This window comes from Oncorhynchus mykiss, chromosome 17 (assembly GCF_057628025.1).
Source record: "Oncorhynchus mykiss isolate SJ-2025 chromosome 17, ASM5762802v1, whole genome shotgun sequence".
In the NCBI taxonomy this organism is placed as follows: Eukaryota; Metazoa; Chordata; class Actinopteri; order Salmoniformes; family Salmonidae; genus Oncorhynchus; species Oncorhynchus mykiss.
Genome location: NC_143038.1, coordinates 73,193,231 through 73,210,000, shown reverse-complemented (window position 1 = coordinate 73,210,000; position 16,770 = coordinate 73,193,231). Strand labels below are relative to the sequence as shown.

General features: G+C 42.3%; 1 protein-coding gene across 1 annotated transcript in view; it reads right to left on the bottom strand.

Annotated features, from left to right (window-relative positions):
• LOC110493302 (dedicator of cytokinesis protein 3) overlaps positions 1–16,770 on the bottom strand; it is a 348,112-nt gene that overhangs the window by 112,531 nt on the left and 218,811 nt on the right. The window contains exons 10-12 of the mRNA XM_090206492.1: positions 11,985–12,066; positions 11,570–11,630; positions 9,537–9,684 (exon numbers count right to left, since the gene is read on the bottom strand). Of these exons, the coding sequence (XP_090062618.1) occupies positions 9,537–9,684; positions 11,570–11,630; positions 11,985–12,066 (291 nt within the window). The remainder of the gene's footprint in view (positions 1–9,536; positions 9,685–11,569; positions 11,631–11,984; positions 12,067–16,770) is intronic.

The following is a 16,770-nucleotide window of genomic DNA, read 5'->3' as shown; positions in this document are numbered from 1 at the left end:
ACTGATGTAGCCTGACCACCCCTCTCGTTGATTCAGAACCTAGGTAGAACTATGACCACCTAGTTGATTCAGAACCTAGGTAGAACTATGACCACCTAGTTGATTCAGAACCTAGGTAGAACTATGACCACCTAGTTGATTCAGAACCTAGGTAGAACTATGACTACCTAGCTGATTCAGAACCTAGGTAGAACTATGACTACCTAGCTGATTCAGAACCTAGGTAGAACTATGACCACCCCTCTAGCTGATTCAGAACCTAGGTAGAACTATGACCACCTAGTTGATTCAGAACCTAGGTAGAACTATGACCACCTAGTTGATTCAGAACCTAGGTAGAACTATGACCACCTAGCTGATTCAGAACCTAGGTAGAACTATGACTACCTAGCTGATTCAGAACCTAGGTAGAACTATGACCACCTAGTTGATTCAGAACCTAGGTAGAACTATGACCACCTAGCTGATTCAGAACCTAGGTAGAACTATGACCACCTAGCTGATTCAGAACCTAGGTAGAACTATGACCACCTAGCTGATTCAGAACCTAGGTAGAACTATGACTACCTAGCTAATTCAGAACCTAGGTAGAACTATGACTACCTAGCTGATTCAGAACCTAGGTAGAACTATGACTACCTAGCTGATTCAGAACCTAGGTAGAACTATGACCACCCCTCTAGCTGATTCAGAACCTAGGTAGAACTATGACCACCTAGTTGATTCAGAACCTAGGTAGAACTATGACTACCTAGCTGATTCAGAACCTAGGTAGAACTATGACTACCTAGCTGATTCAGAACCTAGGTATAACTATGACCACCCTTCTAGCTGATTCAGAACCTAGGTAGAACTATGACCACCTAGTTGATTCAGAACCTAGGTAGAACTATGACCACCTAGTTGATTCAGAACCTAGGTAGAACTATGACTACCTAGCTGATTCAGAACCTAGGTAGAACTATGACCACCTAGTTGATTCAGAACCTAGGTAGTAGAACTATGACCACCTAGTTGATTCAGAACCTAGGTAGTAGAACTATGACCACCTAGTTGATTCAGAACCTAGGTAAAGCAGTATTCAGCATCATTATCTGTCATCGTCCAATACTACTGCACCATTCAGCATCATTATCTGTCATCGTCCAATACTACTGCACCATTCAGCATCATTATCTGTCATCGTCCAATACTACTGCACCATTCAGCATCATTATCTGTCATCGTCCAATACTACTGCACCATTCAGCATCATTATCTGTCATCGTCCAATACTACTGCACCATTCAGCATCATTATCTGTCATCGTCCAATACTACTGCACCATTCAGCATCATTATCTGTCATCGTCCAATACTACTGCACCATTCAGCATCATTATCTGTCATCGTCCAATACTACTGCACCATTCAGCATCATTATCTGTCATCGTCCAATACTACTGCACCATTCAGCATCATTATCTGTCATCGTCCAATACTACTGCACCATTCAGCATCATTATCTGTCATCGTCCAATACTACTGCACCATTCAGCATCATTATCTGTCATCGTCCAAGATTACTGCACCATTCAGCATCATTATCTGTCATCGTCCAATACTACTGCACCATTCAGCATCATTATCTGTCATCGTCCAAGATTACTGCAGTACATGAATGAGTGATGAGATCCTGCTAGCAACAATATATAGTATAGCCTGCAGTCTCTGTCTGTCTGTCTGTCTGTCTGTCTGTCTGTCTGTCTGTCTGTCTGTCTGTCTGTCTGTCTGTCTGTCTGTCTGTCTGTCTGTCTGTCTGTCTGCCCTGCCCTGCCCTGCCCTGCCCTGTCCTGCCTGCCTGCCTGCCTCTCTGTCTGTCTGTCTGTATGCACGTCTTTCTGTCTGTCTGTCTGCCTGTATCTCTGTCTGTCTGTCCTCTAGCCGGTCTCTGGTTCCCTTTCCCCCATACTGCAACACACACACACACACACACACACACACACACAACACACACGCGAACACTCTTCACCACATGATCTCAGTGATATGTATCTGTCCCGCTGAGAGCCCTGAGCGGGTGAGCTGGCTGTGCTGCACAGCACTCTGGGTAAGATTACCTACATTTTACAGGAAAGCAAAGTGGATGAAAGTGTGAAGGACAGCATGCTGGATGTGTATGTGTGTGTGTGTGTGTGTGTGTGTGTGTGTGTGTGTGTGTGTGTGTGTGTGTGTGTGTGTGTGTGTGTGTGTGTGTGTGTGTGTGTGTGTGTGTGTGTGTGTGTGTGGGTGAGAGGGGCAGCGGAGACTCCACAAACTGCCTCATCTACATAATCTACATAATCTAACCACAAACTGCCTCTCATCTACATAATCTAACCACAAACTGCCTCTCATCTACATAATCTAACCACAAACTGCCTCTCATCTACATAATCTAACCACAAACTGCCTCTCATCTACATAATCTAACCACAAACTGCCTCTCATCTACATCATCTAACCACAAACTCTCTCTCATCTACATATTCTAACCGCAAACTGCCTCTCATCTACATAATCTAACCACAAACTGCCTCTCATCTACATAATCTAACCACAAACTGCCTCTCATCTACATAATCTAACCACAAACTGCCTCTCATCTACATAATCTAACCACAAACTGCCTCTCATCTACATAATCTAACCTAATACCCAGCAGCACAGAGCCAGGCACTAATCCACAGATCACCATGGATACCTAATACCCAGCAGCACAGAGCCAGGTACTAATCCACAGATCACCATGGATACCTAATACTCAGCAGCACAGAGCCAGGTACTAATCCACAGATCACCATGGATACCTAATACCCAGCAGCACAGAGCCAGGCACTAATCCACAGATCACCATGGATACCTAATACCCAGCAGCACAGAGCCAGGTACTAATCCACAGATCACCATGGATACCTAATACTCAGCAGCACAGAGCCAGGCACTAATCCACTGATCACCATGGATACCTAATACTCAGCAGCACAGAGCCAGGTACTAATCCACAGATCACCATGGATACCTAATACCCAGCAGCACAGAGCCAGGCACTAATCCACAGATCACCATGGATACCTAATACCCAGCAGCACAGAGCCAGGTACTAATCCACAGATCACCATGGATACCTAATACTCAGCAGCACAGAGCCAGGTACTAATCCACAGATCACCATGGATACCTAATACTCAGCAGCACAGAGCCAGGCACTAATCCACAGATCACCATGGATACCTAATACTCAGCAGCACAGAGCCAGGTACTAATCCACAGATCACCATGGATACCTAATACCCAGCAGCACAGAGCCAGGCACTAATCCACAGATCACCATGGATACCTAATACTCAGCAGCACAGAGCCAGGTACTAATCCACAGATCACCATGGATACCTAATACTCAGCAGCACAGAGCCAGGTACTAATCCACAGATCACCATGGATACCTAATACCCAGCAGCACAGAGCCAGGCACTAATCCACAGATCACCATGGATACCTAATACTCAGCAGCACAGAGCCAGGTACTAATCCACAGATCACCATGGATACCTAATACTCAGCAGCACAGAGCCAGGTACTAATCCACAGATCACCATGGATACCTAATACCCAGCAGCACAGAGCCAGGTACTAATCCACAGATCACCATGGATACCTAATACTCAGCAGCACAGAGCCAGGCACTAATCCACAGATCACCATGGATACCTAATACCCAGCAGCACAGAGCCAGGCACTAATCCACAGATCACCATGGATACCTAATACTCAGCAGCACAGAGCCAGGTACTAATCCACAGATCACCATGGATACCTAATACCCAGCAGCACAGAGCCAGGTACTAATCCACAGATCACCATGGATACCTAATACCCAGCAGCACAGAGCCAGGTACTAATCCACAGATCACCATGGATACCTAATACCCAGCAGCACAGAGCCAGGCACTAATCCACAGATCACCATGGATACCTAATACCCAGCAGCACAGAGCCAGGCACTAATCCACAGATCACCATGGATACCTAATACCCAGCAGCACAGAGCCAGGTACTAATCCACAGATCACCATGGATACCTAATACCCAGCAGCACAGAGCCAGGTACTAATCCACAGATCACCATGGATACCTAATACTCAGCAGCACAGAGCCAGGTACTAATCCACAGATCACCATGGATACCTAATACCCAGCAGCACAGAGCCAGGTACTAATCCACAGATCACCATGGATACCTAATACTCAGCAGCACAGAGCCAGGCACTAATCCACAGATCACCATGGATACCTAATACCCAGCAGCACAGAGCCAGGCACTAATCCACAGATCACCATGGATACCTAATACCCAGCAGCACAGAGCCAGGTACTAATCCACAGATCACCATGGATACCTAATACCCAGCAGCACAGAGCCAGGTACTAATCCACAGATCACCATGGATACCTAATACTCAGCAGCACAGAGCCAGGTACTAATCCACAGATCACCATGGATACCTAATACTCAGCAGCACAGAGCCAGGCACTAATCCACAGATCACCATGGATACCTAATACCCAGCAGCACAGAGCCAGGCACTAATCCACAGATCACCATGGATACCTAATACCCAGCAGCACAGAGCCAGGCACTAATCCACAGATCACCATGGATACCTAATACCCAGCAGCACAGAGCCAGGTACTAATCCACAGATCACCATGGATACCTAATACCCAGCAGCACAGAGCCAGGCACTAATCCACAGATCACCATGGATACCTAATACTCAGCAGCACAGAGCCAGGCACTAATCCACAGATCACCATGGATACCTAATACTCAGCAGCACAGAGCCAGGTACTAATCCACAGATCACCATGGATACCTAATACTCAGCAGCACAGAGCCAGGTACTAATCCACAGATCACCATGGATACCTAATACCCAGCAGCACAGAGCCAGGTACTAATCCACAGATCACCATGGATACCTAATACTCAGCAGCACAGAGCCAGGCACTAATCCACAGATCACCATGGATACCTAATACTCAGCAGCACAGAGCCAGGCACTAATCCACAGATCACCATGGATACCTAATACCCAGCAGCACAGAGCCAGGCACTAATCCACAGATCACCATGGATACCTAATACTCAGCAGCACAGAGCCAGGTACTAATCCACAGATCACCATGGATACCTAATACCCAGCAGCACAGAGCCAGGCACTAATCCACAGATCACCATGGATACCTAATACCCAGCAGCACAGAGCCAGGCACTAATCCACAGATCACCATGGATACCTAATACCCAGCAGCACAGAGCCAGGCACTAATCCACAGATCGTACCCTCCAAACTCGTACCCCTATAGAACCCTCCAAACTCGTAATTAAGCTCGAAATTCTGGGTCTCAAACCCAGCCCTGTGCAACTGGGTCCTGGACTTCCTGACCGGCCGCCCCCAGGTGGTGAGGGTAGGTAACAACATCTCCACCCTGCTGATCCTCAACACTGGGGCCCCACAAGGGTGCGTGCTCAGCCCTCTCCTGTACTCCCTGTTTACCCATGACTGCGTGGCCATGCACGCCTCCAACACAATCATCAAGTTTGCAGACGACACTACAGTGGTAGGCTTGATTACCAACAACAATGAGACGGCCTACAGGGAGGAGGTGAGGGCCCTTGGAGTGTGGTGTCAGGAAAATAGCCTCACACTCAACGTCAACAAAACAGAGGAGATGATCTTAGACTTCAGGAAACAGCAGAGGGAGCATCCCCCTATCCACATCAAAGGGACAGTAGTGGTGAGGGTAGTAAGCTTTAAGTTCCTCGGAGGACACATCACGGACAAACTGAATTGGTCCACCCACACAGACAGCGTCGTGAAGAAGGTGCAGCAATGCCTCTTCAACCTCAGGATGCTGAAGAAATTTGGCTTGTCACCTAAAACACTGACAAACTTTTACAGATGCACAATCGAGAGCATCCTGTCAGGCTGTATCACCACCTGGTACGGCAACTGGTACGGAAATATCCTAAAACATTTAACATTACATTCGTTTAGATTTAATGATCTGAGCCAGGGGTTTCCTAGGGGGCCGCATTCGGTCGTCAACAAGGTCCGAAAAACGTTTATATTTCCTCGCCCTAAAAAATGTACATCCTCTATCCATTGTTTTTTAGAATGTTTGATTCTCCCTGACTGTCTAGCTTTCATTTGGGTTATTATTAGTGAGCTGGACACAATCAAGATACTGTATGATTGTAGGTCCTTGATCACTTCTACATAGTTTAGATTTGGTTTGAGTCACTTTAAAGGATATTGAAATGTTTTACTCAAACCACCTGTGGGCCGGATCGGACCCCTTTGACAACCCAGATCTAAATACACACCACGGAGCCAATATCCACTTGTGTTCTGACCAAGAAAAACGCTGGCCTCTGCCTCTTCTCTAAAACATCTCCTAGAGTACCTAATCCTAATACCCAGCTAGAAGACAAGTCTTTGATACCAAGTTACACATGACTTTGCACAATCAGAGAGAGAGAGAGAGAAAGAGAGCAAGAGAGAGTGAGAGGGAGAGAGGGAGAGGCAGAGAGCGAAAGGGAGAGGAGAGAGAGAGAGAGAGAGAGAGAGAGAGAGAGGGAAAGAGCGAGAGAAGAATAGAGAGAGGGAGAAAGAGAGAAAGAGGGAGAGAGCGAGGGAGAGGCAGAAAGTGAGAGGAAGAGGCAGAGATATAGAGAAAGAGGGAGAGGGAGAGAGCGAGAGGGAGGGAGAGAGAGAGAAAGAGGGAAAGAGAGAGAGAAAGAGGGAGAGAGAGCGAGAAAGTGGGAGAGAGAGAGGGAGAGAGAGAGAGAAAGAGGGGGAGAGAGAGGCAGAGCGTGAGAGAGCGAGAGGGAGAGAGAGAGAGGGAGAGGAAGAGAGCGAAAGGGAGAGGCAGAGAGCGAAATGGAGAGAGCGAGAGGGAGAGAGAGATCAAGATAACTAACTAATCATCTTATAGTAGAGTTAAATCAATCAATTATTCAACCAATAAATAAATCAGATGAAACACATGTATCTATATATCCCTACTGACAGTATATCAACATGTATCTACAGTGCCTTGCAAAAGTATTCACTCCCCTTGGCATTTTTCCTATGTTGTTGAATTACAACCTATAGTTTAAACTGATTTTTATATGGATTTCATGGACATACGCAAAATAGTCCAAATAGGTCAAGTGAAATGAAAAAAAATAACTTGTTTAAAAAAATCCTAAAAGATAAAAAAACGGAAAAGTGGTGCGTGCATGTGTATTCACCCCCTTTGCTATGAAGCCCCTAAATAAGATCTGGTGCAACCAATTACCTTCAGAAGTCACACAATTAGTTAAAGTCCACCTGTGTGCAATCTAAGTGTCACATGATCTGTCACATGATCTCAGTATATAGACACCTGTTCTGAAAGGCCCCAGAGTCTGCAACACCACTAAGCAAGGGGCACCACCAAGCAAGAAGCACTATGAAGACCAAGGAGCTCTCCAAACAGGTCAGGGACAAAGTTGTGGAGAAGTACAGATCAGGGTAGGGTTATACAAAAATATTAGAAATGTTGAACATCCCACGGAGCACCATTGAATACATTATTAAAAATGGAAAGAACATGTCACCACAACAAACCTGCCAAGAGAGGGCCGCCCACCAAAACTCACAGACCAGGCAAGGAGGGAATTAATCAAAGAGGCAACAAAGAGACCAAAGATAACCCCGAAGGAGCTGCAAAGCTCCACAGAGGAGATTGAAGTGTCTGTCCATAGGACCACTTTAAGCCGTATACTCCACAGAGCTGGGCTTTAAAGAAGAGTGGCCTGAAAAAAGCCATTGTTTAAAGACAAAAATAAGAAAACAAGTTTGGTGTTCACCAAAAGGCATGTGGGAGACTCCTCAAACATATTTAAGAATAAGGTACTCTGGTCAGATGAGACTAAAATTGAACTTTTTGGCCATCATGGAAAACGCTATGTCTGGCGCAAATCCAACACCTCTCATCACCCCTAGAACACCATCCCCACAGTGAAGCATGGTGGTGGCAGCATCATGATGTTAGGATGTTTTTCATATGCAGGGACTGGGAAACTGGTCAGAATTGAAGGAATGATGGATGGCGCTAAATACAGGGAAATTCTTGAGGAATCAGTCTTCCAGAGATGTGAGACTGGGACAGAGGTTCACCTTCTAACAGGACAATGATCCTAAACATATTTCTAAAGCAACACTCGAATGGTTTAAGGGGAAACATTTAAATGTCTTGGAATGGCCTAGTCAAAGCCCAGACCCCAATCCAATTGATAACCTGTGGTATAACTTAAAGATTGCTGTACACCAGCAGAACCCATCCAACTTGAAGGAGCTGGAGCAGTTTGAAGAATGGGCAAAAATGCCAGTGGCTAGATGTGCCAAGCTTATAGGGACATACTACTACAAAGTATTGCTTTTTTTTTTGGGGGGGGGGGGGGTGAATAGTTACGCACTCTCAAGTTTTCTGTATTTTTGTCTTATTTAAAAATGTTGCATCTTCAAAATGGTAGGCATGTTGTGTAAATCAAATGATACAACCCCCCCCCAAAATATATTTTAATTCCAGGTTGTAAGGCAACAAAATAGGATAAATGCCAAGGGGATGAATACTTTCACAAGCCACTGTAAATATTCCTACTGACAGTATATCAACATGTATCTCTATAAAACCCTACTGACAGTACCAGTCAAAAGTTTGGACACACCTACTCATTTCTGGGGGTTTTCTTTATTTTTACAATTACAATATGTGTTATTTCATAGTTTTGATGTCTTCACTATTATTCTACAATCTATAAAAAAAAATGTAAAAAATAATGAAAAATCCTTAAATGAGTCGGTGTGTCCAAACGTTTGACTGTTACTGTACATCGACATCTGTCACAAAGTGCTTTTTACCCTTAATGCAATTAACAATTTCACTTGTGGAAAAACGAGTAAGGACAATGAAACATTAACAACAGGCAGTTCCTAAATTAGTTTTTCTTCTATTCTGACTTAATCAGCATTCAGGTTCTCCTTCATTTCCATGGTAAACACATTAGACTGTGTGACGGGAGCACCATAAGGGCTTAACGAGCGAAACAGAGCACGACTTAGCCATTTCTGTTGTGATGGCATTTTTCCAAAGACAAAAGCCTTAGAAATGCACACATCCACAAAACAAATGTAGCCAGATTTCTATAACATTGGCATAATCATCACACAATTTTAATGTGCTGATTTCTCTATGGCTATTAGTGGTCTATTGCTGTTGGGAGAAACTGTGTTTGTTTCCTTTTCCATTATGACTGAGTCTAACAGTGGACGGCGATCAGGACGTTACTGAGTCTAACGGTGGACGGCGATCAGGACGTGAATCAGTCTAATGGTGGACGGCGATCAGGACGTGAATCAGTTAAAATACAATTATATAATTTCATACGGTGTGTGTGTGTGTGTGTGCCTGCGTGTCACTCACGTGTAGACTTTGAGAACAAAGTCCTTCTCCTCCTTTAGTTCTGAGATGGTCTGTAGGACATCACTCATGGCCAGAACCGCACAGCCGTACGGCCTTCTGTACTGGACGTGAGGAGGACCCTTCTTAGTGTCATTCAGCAGCATCCGACCTGCGCGCGCGCACACACGCACGCACACACACACACACACACAAACGCACACAAACGCACACACACACACACACACACACACACACACACACACACACACACAATAAGACCAAAGTAATATTTGAGTACGTACAGTATGTAGTACATACCAAGTCATGATATTTAAGCAATAAGGTCCGAGGAGGTGTGGTATACGGCCAATATACCACGGCTAAGGGCTGTTCTTAGGCACGACGCAACGTGGAGTGCCTGGATACAGCAATCAGCCGTGGTATATTGACCATATATCACAAACTCCGAGGTGCCTTATTGGAGCAGTAAAAATATATGTTTTGTCATACCTGTTATACGGTCTGATATATGGCTGTCAGCCAATCAGCATTCAGGGCTCGAACCACCCAGTTTATAATTATATTTGAGTCATTTAGCAGGCGCGCTATTCCAGAGCCACTTACAGCAGTGAGTCATTTAGCAGACGCTCTTATCCGGAGAGAATTACAGTAGTGAGTCATTTAGCAGACTCTCTGATCCAGAGCTACTTAGAGCAGGGAGTCATTTAACAGACTCTCTGATCCATAGTCACTTACAGCAGTGAATCATTTAGCAGACTCTCTGATCCAGAGCCACTTAGAGCAGGGAGTCATTTAACAGACTCTCTTATCCGGAGAGAATTACAGTAGTGAGTCATTTAGCAGACTCTCTGATCCAGAGCCACTTAGAGCAGGGAGTCATTTAACAGACTCTCTGATCCAGAGCCACTTACAGTAGTGAGTCATATTGGTCCCTCGTGGGAATCGAATCCACAACCTTGCGTGTTACAAGCACCATGCTCTACCCAACTGAGCCACAAGGGGCAGAACAGTACTGTAAAATAAATACATGACTCAGCTATCTAATCACACCCCAGCTTAGTCAGTCAGTCAGTCAGTCAGTCAGTCAGTCAGTCAGTCAGTCAGTCAGTCAGTCAGTCAGTCAGTCAGTCAGTCAGTCAGTCAGTCAGTCAGTCAGTCAGTCAGTCAGTCAGTCTGTCTGTCTGTCTGTCTGTCTGTCTGTCTGTCTGTCTGTCTGTCTGTCTGTCTGTCTGTCTGTCTGTCTGTCTGTCTGTCTGTCTGTCTGTCTGTCTGTCTGTCTGTCTGTCTGCCTGCCTGCCTGCCTGCCTGCCTGCCTGCCTGCCTGCCTGCCTGCCTGCCTGCCTGCCTGTCTGTCTGTCTGTCTGTCTGTCTGTAGTCACATCAGTTAATTTGTGTGCCTGTCGCATCCTAAACGTCACCTCAGGTGCTTGGTTCTGTACTTCTGGATCTGAGCAGACAGCTAGCGTAGGGAAATAACATCGAGCAGAAAGCTAGAGGAAGAGTTACTGTATGATACTGGAACAGTTTTACATATAGAACCCTCTGTGGAAAGGGTTCTACACGGAACTCAACATGATTCTACTTGTAACCAAAAGGGGTTCTACCTGGATCCAACAATGGTTCTTTAAAGGTGTGTCCTATGGGGACAGCTGAGTGTACAGAAACTGGAGTCGGGATCCAGAGGAAGAGAATCACTGAGATAGATATAGGGCCTGGTGTGCTCAACTGGCGTGCTCAACTGGCGTGCTCAACTGGCGTGCTCAACTGGCGTGCTCAACTGGCGTGTTCAACTGGTGTGCTCATGCTTTGTATGAAAGCTGTAATTTGGGCTCAAAGGTGGACTGTTCTGCACATTCAGAGCCAGCCAAGGAAAGATAACACAAAAGTTACACGAGGCCACTTAAGGATGTTCCTGGCCTTTTTCAGGAGGAGAGGGGCAACCCTCCCAAGCCTATATCCTGAAATTAAAACAGACGCAGCATACTGTTTTACCCTCAATGAGACCAAATCAAATTCTAGACATCATGTCTTACCAGTTCTGATGACTTGGGAAACAATGTACAGGTCCCGCTTCATGTCCTTATTGCTTAGATCCTGCAGAGTAGACAGTTAAATACATGACTTAGTTGTGTAAGGGGTGATAAAGGCCAGAGTAAACAGTTAAGTATATTACTTAGTTGTGTAAGGGGTGATAAAGGCCAGAGTAAACAGTTAAATACATGACTTAGTTGTGTAAGGGGTGATAAACGCCAGAGTAAACAGTTAAATACATGACTTAGTTATGTAAGGGGTGATAAAGGCCAGAGTAAACAGTTAAATACATTACTTAGTTATGTAAGGGGCGATAAAGCCAATAACCATTATGGAAACTATTGTTTGATGATCACATAAATGTTGATTGTGATGCTATTGGGGCGGATGGGGGATGGATGTGTCTGGTGAGCTCACCGTGAAGAGAGCACACAGTCGGTCAACCTTTTCTGGATTTTTGGGACCTCCATTCTTGTTCAGTCTGACCATAAACTTCTCACTGAAATAAGAAAGAAAATCTACCGTTTGCTGCATTTCCAATGCAATTTCCTGCGATGGGATGTCAAGTCACACTATTTAGAATCCCCCACAACACACTTTGGATTCGAAATGTCATTGGCCAGGAAAAAAAAAACAAAAAAAACATGCAGTATATGTTCTAAACCAAACCTTCGCAAAGACATAGAGACCATCTAAGGATAGCAGCATATTGCTGGATGGGGCTGAATGGCACCAAAAAAAATTGCTTTTGGATCACGGTGAAAGTGGCCTTAACTAGCAAAGAATCATGTTGTCGTTTTCATCCTGCCTGAGAGTAGCCTGCTGGCCCGTGATTGGTCAGTGTCAGCACGTGGTCCTGTCTGACGACAAATGTAGTAGTCAGAATGGATCACTTTTTAATTAAATATCTAGTAGTCAGAATGGATCACTATTTAATTAAATATGTAGTAGTCAGAATGGATCACTATTTAATTAAATATCTAGTAGTAGAATGGATCAGTATTTAATTAAATATCTAGTAGTCAGAATGGATCAGTATTTAATTAAATATGTAGTAGTCAGAATGGATCACTATTTAATTAAATATCTAGTAGTAGAATGGATCAGTATTTAATTAAATATGTAGTAGTCAGAATGGATCACTATTTAATTAAATATCTAGTAGTAGAATGGATCAGTATTTAATTAAATATCTAGTAGTCAGAATGGATCAGTATTTAATTAAATATGTAGTAGTCAGAATGGATCACTATTTAATTAAATATCTAGTAGTAGAATGGATCACTATTTAATTAAATATCTAGTAGTCAGAATGGATCAGTATTTAATTAAATATCTAGTAGTCAGAATGGATCACTATTTAATTAAATATCTAGTAGTAGAATGGATCAGTATTTAATTAAATATCTAGTAGTCAGAATGGATCACTATTTAATTAAATATCTAGTAGTCAGAATGGATCAGTATTTAATTAAATATCTAGTAGTCAGAATGGATCACTATTTAATTAAATATCTAGTAGTCAGAATGGATCAGTATTTAATTAAATATCTAGTAGTCAGAATGGATCACTATTTAATTAAATATCTAGTAGTCAGAATGGATCACTATTTAATTAAATATCTAGTAGTCAGAATGGATCACTATTTAATTAAATATCTAGTAGTCAGAATGGATCAGTATTTAATTAAATATCTAGTAGTCAGAATGGATCACTATTTAATTAAATATCTAGTAGTCAGAATGGATCAGTATTTAATTAAATATCTAGTAGTCAGAATGGATCACTATTTAATTAAATATCTAGTAGTAGAATGGATCAGTATTTAATTAAATATGTAGTAGTCAGAATGGATCACTATTTAATTAAATATCTAGTAGTCAGAATGGATCACTATTTAATTAAATATCTAGTAGTCAGAATGGATCACTATTTAATTAAATATCTAGTAGTCAGAATGGATCACTATTTAATTAAATATGTAGTAGTCAGAATGGATCACTATTTAATTAAATATCTAGTAGTCAGAATGGATCACTATTTAATTAAATATCTAGTAGTCAGAATGGATCACTATTTAATTAAATATCTAGTAGTAGAATGGATCAGTATTTAATTAAATATGTAGTAGTCAGAATGGATCACTATTTAATTAAATATCTAGTAGTCAGAATGGATCACTATTTAATTAAATATCTAGTAGTCAGAATGGATCACTATTTAATTAAATATGTAGTAGTCAGAATGGATCACTATTTAATTAAATATCTAGTAGTCAGAATGGATCACTATTTAATTAAATATGTAGTAGTCAGAATGGATCAGTATTTAATTAAATATGTAGTAGTAGAATGGATCAGTATTTAATTAAATATGTAGTAGTCAGAATGGATCACTATTTAATTAAATATGTAGTAGTCAGAATGGAACACTATTTAATTAAATATCTAGTAGTCAGAATGGATCACTATTTAATTAAATATCTAGTAGTCAGAATGGATCACTATTTAATTAAATATCTAGTAGTCAGAATGGATCACTATTTAATTAAATATGTAGTAGTCAGAATGGATCACTATTTAATTAAATATCTAGTAGTCAGAATGGATCACTTTTTAATTAAATATGTAGTAGTCAGAATGGATCACTATTTAATTAAATATCTAGTAGTCAGAATGGATCAGTATTTAATTAAATATCTAGTAGTCAGAATGGATCACTATTTAATTAAATATGTAGTAGTCAGAATGGATCACTATTTAATTAAATATCTAGTAGTCAGAATTCAAACTTAAACACATTTTAGAGCCCAAAACAAATGTTGGGCTGTTCTGGAGATCGTAATTTGCATAGGAGTTCTAGGGCAGACCAGAGCTTTTGGCACCACTAGGTTCCTATCAGCAGCCGACCATCAGAGTTAGTGATGTCATGCTCCAGACCAGAGCTTTTGGCACCACTAGGTTCCTATCAGCAGCCGACCATCAGAGTTAGTGATGTCACGCTCCAGACCCGAGACTCGGGGCCGAAGCTTCTTATACCATTTGACAATGGATGCATGTTAACTGCAGTCATTTCTATAATCGGTGCTGTGATGTGATGGAGTGAGAAAATCCCAGCTCTGATTGCAGAAATGATTGCAGTTGACATGCAGCCATTGTCAAATGGTAGAGGATGTCTCCTTCAATACCTTAATGGCATATCTAGAACCAGACTACAAGACGCCATGTTGAAAAACCGTGACGGCCACGATGGAGACATAGTACGATGTTTTCTCTGCAAGTACAAAGCGCGAGCTCTCAAACAAAATATGTGTCATGAACAACAGATTGGTGGACGTCTATGAACACGCTGTCATACGTCACTGCTACCAGCCATCACATTGGTGAGAAGTGGGACATGAATTCCCCTGTCCTGACAACTGGGAACATGGAGGAGAAGCCTACTGCAGAGAACCTCAAACAGAATTTACTACCATGGTTGCTGAGTGGGTGGTGGACAGCAGTAAGGTGAGCGCGGTCTGGTAGCCAGGACTGAGGTAGATTGAACTGCACTGCCCCCTAGTGGTCATTAACAGGACCGTTATCTGAATTGTGAATTCACATCATTATATGTATTTTTTTCTTATTGTTTAAACATTTAAACCTTAAGAAAATGTTTACATTTGACACATCCCTAGCACACACACACACATATACACACACACACATATACACACACGCACACATACACGTCACACAGAAACACACACACGCGCACACACACACAGACAGAAACACACACGCCAACACTGTATGCAACCGTTTGACTCAGAGGGGGGCATGATGCTGTCAGAGGGGGGCATGATGCTGTCAGAGGGGGGCATGATGTTGTCAAGGGGGGGCATGATGCTGTCAGAGGGGGATATGTCTTTCTGTATATTTTTATTTTGTCGGATGGCTGCATGCGTGCGGCTCCACAGTGACTCACAGAAAGCAAAGACATCTAAAAGAAGACGATACCCATGAGGTACTATCTTTATCTATACACAGCAGATTATTTTGGGTCCAGTAAGGACAAACTATCATCAGAATGTAAATATGTTGGGTCCAGAAAGGACAAACTATCATCAGAATATAAATAAGGACAAACTATCATCAGAATATAAATAAGGACAAACTATCATCAGAATATAAATACGCTGGGTCCAGAAAGGACAAACTATCATCAGAATATAAATAAGGACAAACTATCATCAGAATATAAATAAGGACAAACTATCATCAGAATATAAATAAGGACAAACTATCATCAGAATATAAATAAGGACAAACTATCATCAGAATATAAATAAGGACAAACTATCATCAGAATATAAATAAGGACAAACTATCATCAGAATATAAATAAGGACAAACTATCATCAGAATATAAATAAGGACAAACTATCATCAGAATATAAATAAGGACAAACTATCATCAGAATATAAATATATTGGGTCCAGGAAGGACAAGCCATCAGCAGTGAATCAGTTCCTCTCACAGAGGGGAACAAAATATGAAATCGTATATATTTGCTGGAAATATCAGTACTCAGTTTCAAACGACTATATTTTAAGTGGAATGATAGTGTGAATAATGGAATGGAGACTAAGGTAACTGTACCCAACCCGAGGGAAGGTGGAAAAAGAGCCAGGCAATCAGCGTCCTGGGGGAATAGACCGTAGAGTAACGTCTCCTCCTAGATAGCAGGTAATCGTTAAAACCCCTTTCTACCCAGTCACATGATCATTTCTACTTCCTTTGTTCAATACAAATGTTTTTTGATGGGCCATTGTTCTAAAGTACGGCAGCTTCTTTTTTTTGTGTCGAATGATTGGTACTCCAAGGTGCAAGTACCAGCCACAAATGCTAATAACACACTCATGGTTTGAACTAGCACTCGGAGGTAGCTAGCGGGTGCTTAGCCAGAGATCCTAACAGAAAACAAAAACATCTAGCAACTTCTCCTGAGGTGCAATATGTTACTAACAAACGTATAGTTTGAATTGGGCACTCTGAGGTAGCTACTAGCTAGCAGGTGTTTAGCCAGGATAATACATGGAAATAGTTTCAAGTCTTCTAAGGTAGCTGGCTGGTGCTTTGTCAAGCTGCGGTATAGATATCCCAACAGTCACATAGATAATCTCTCATCCCAGGGGAGACGAGCTGTAGGTAACATGATAT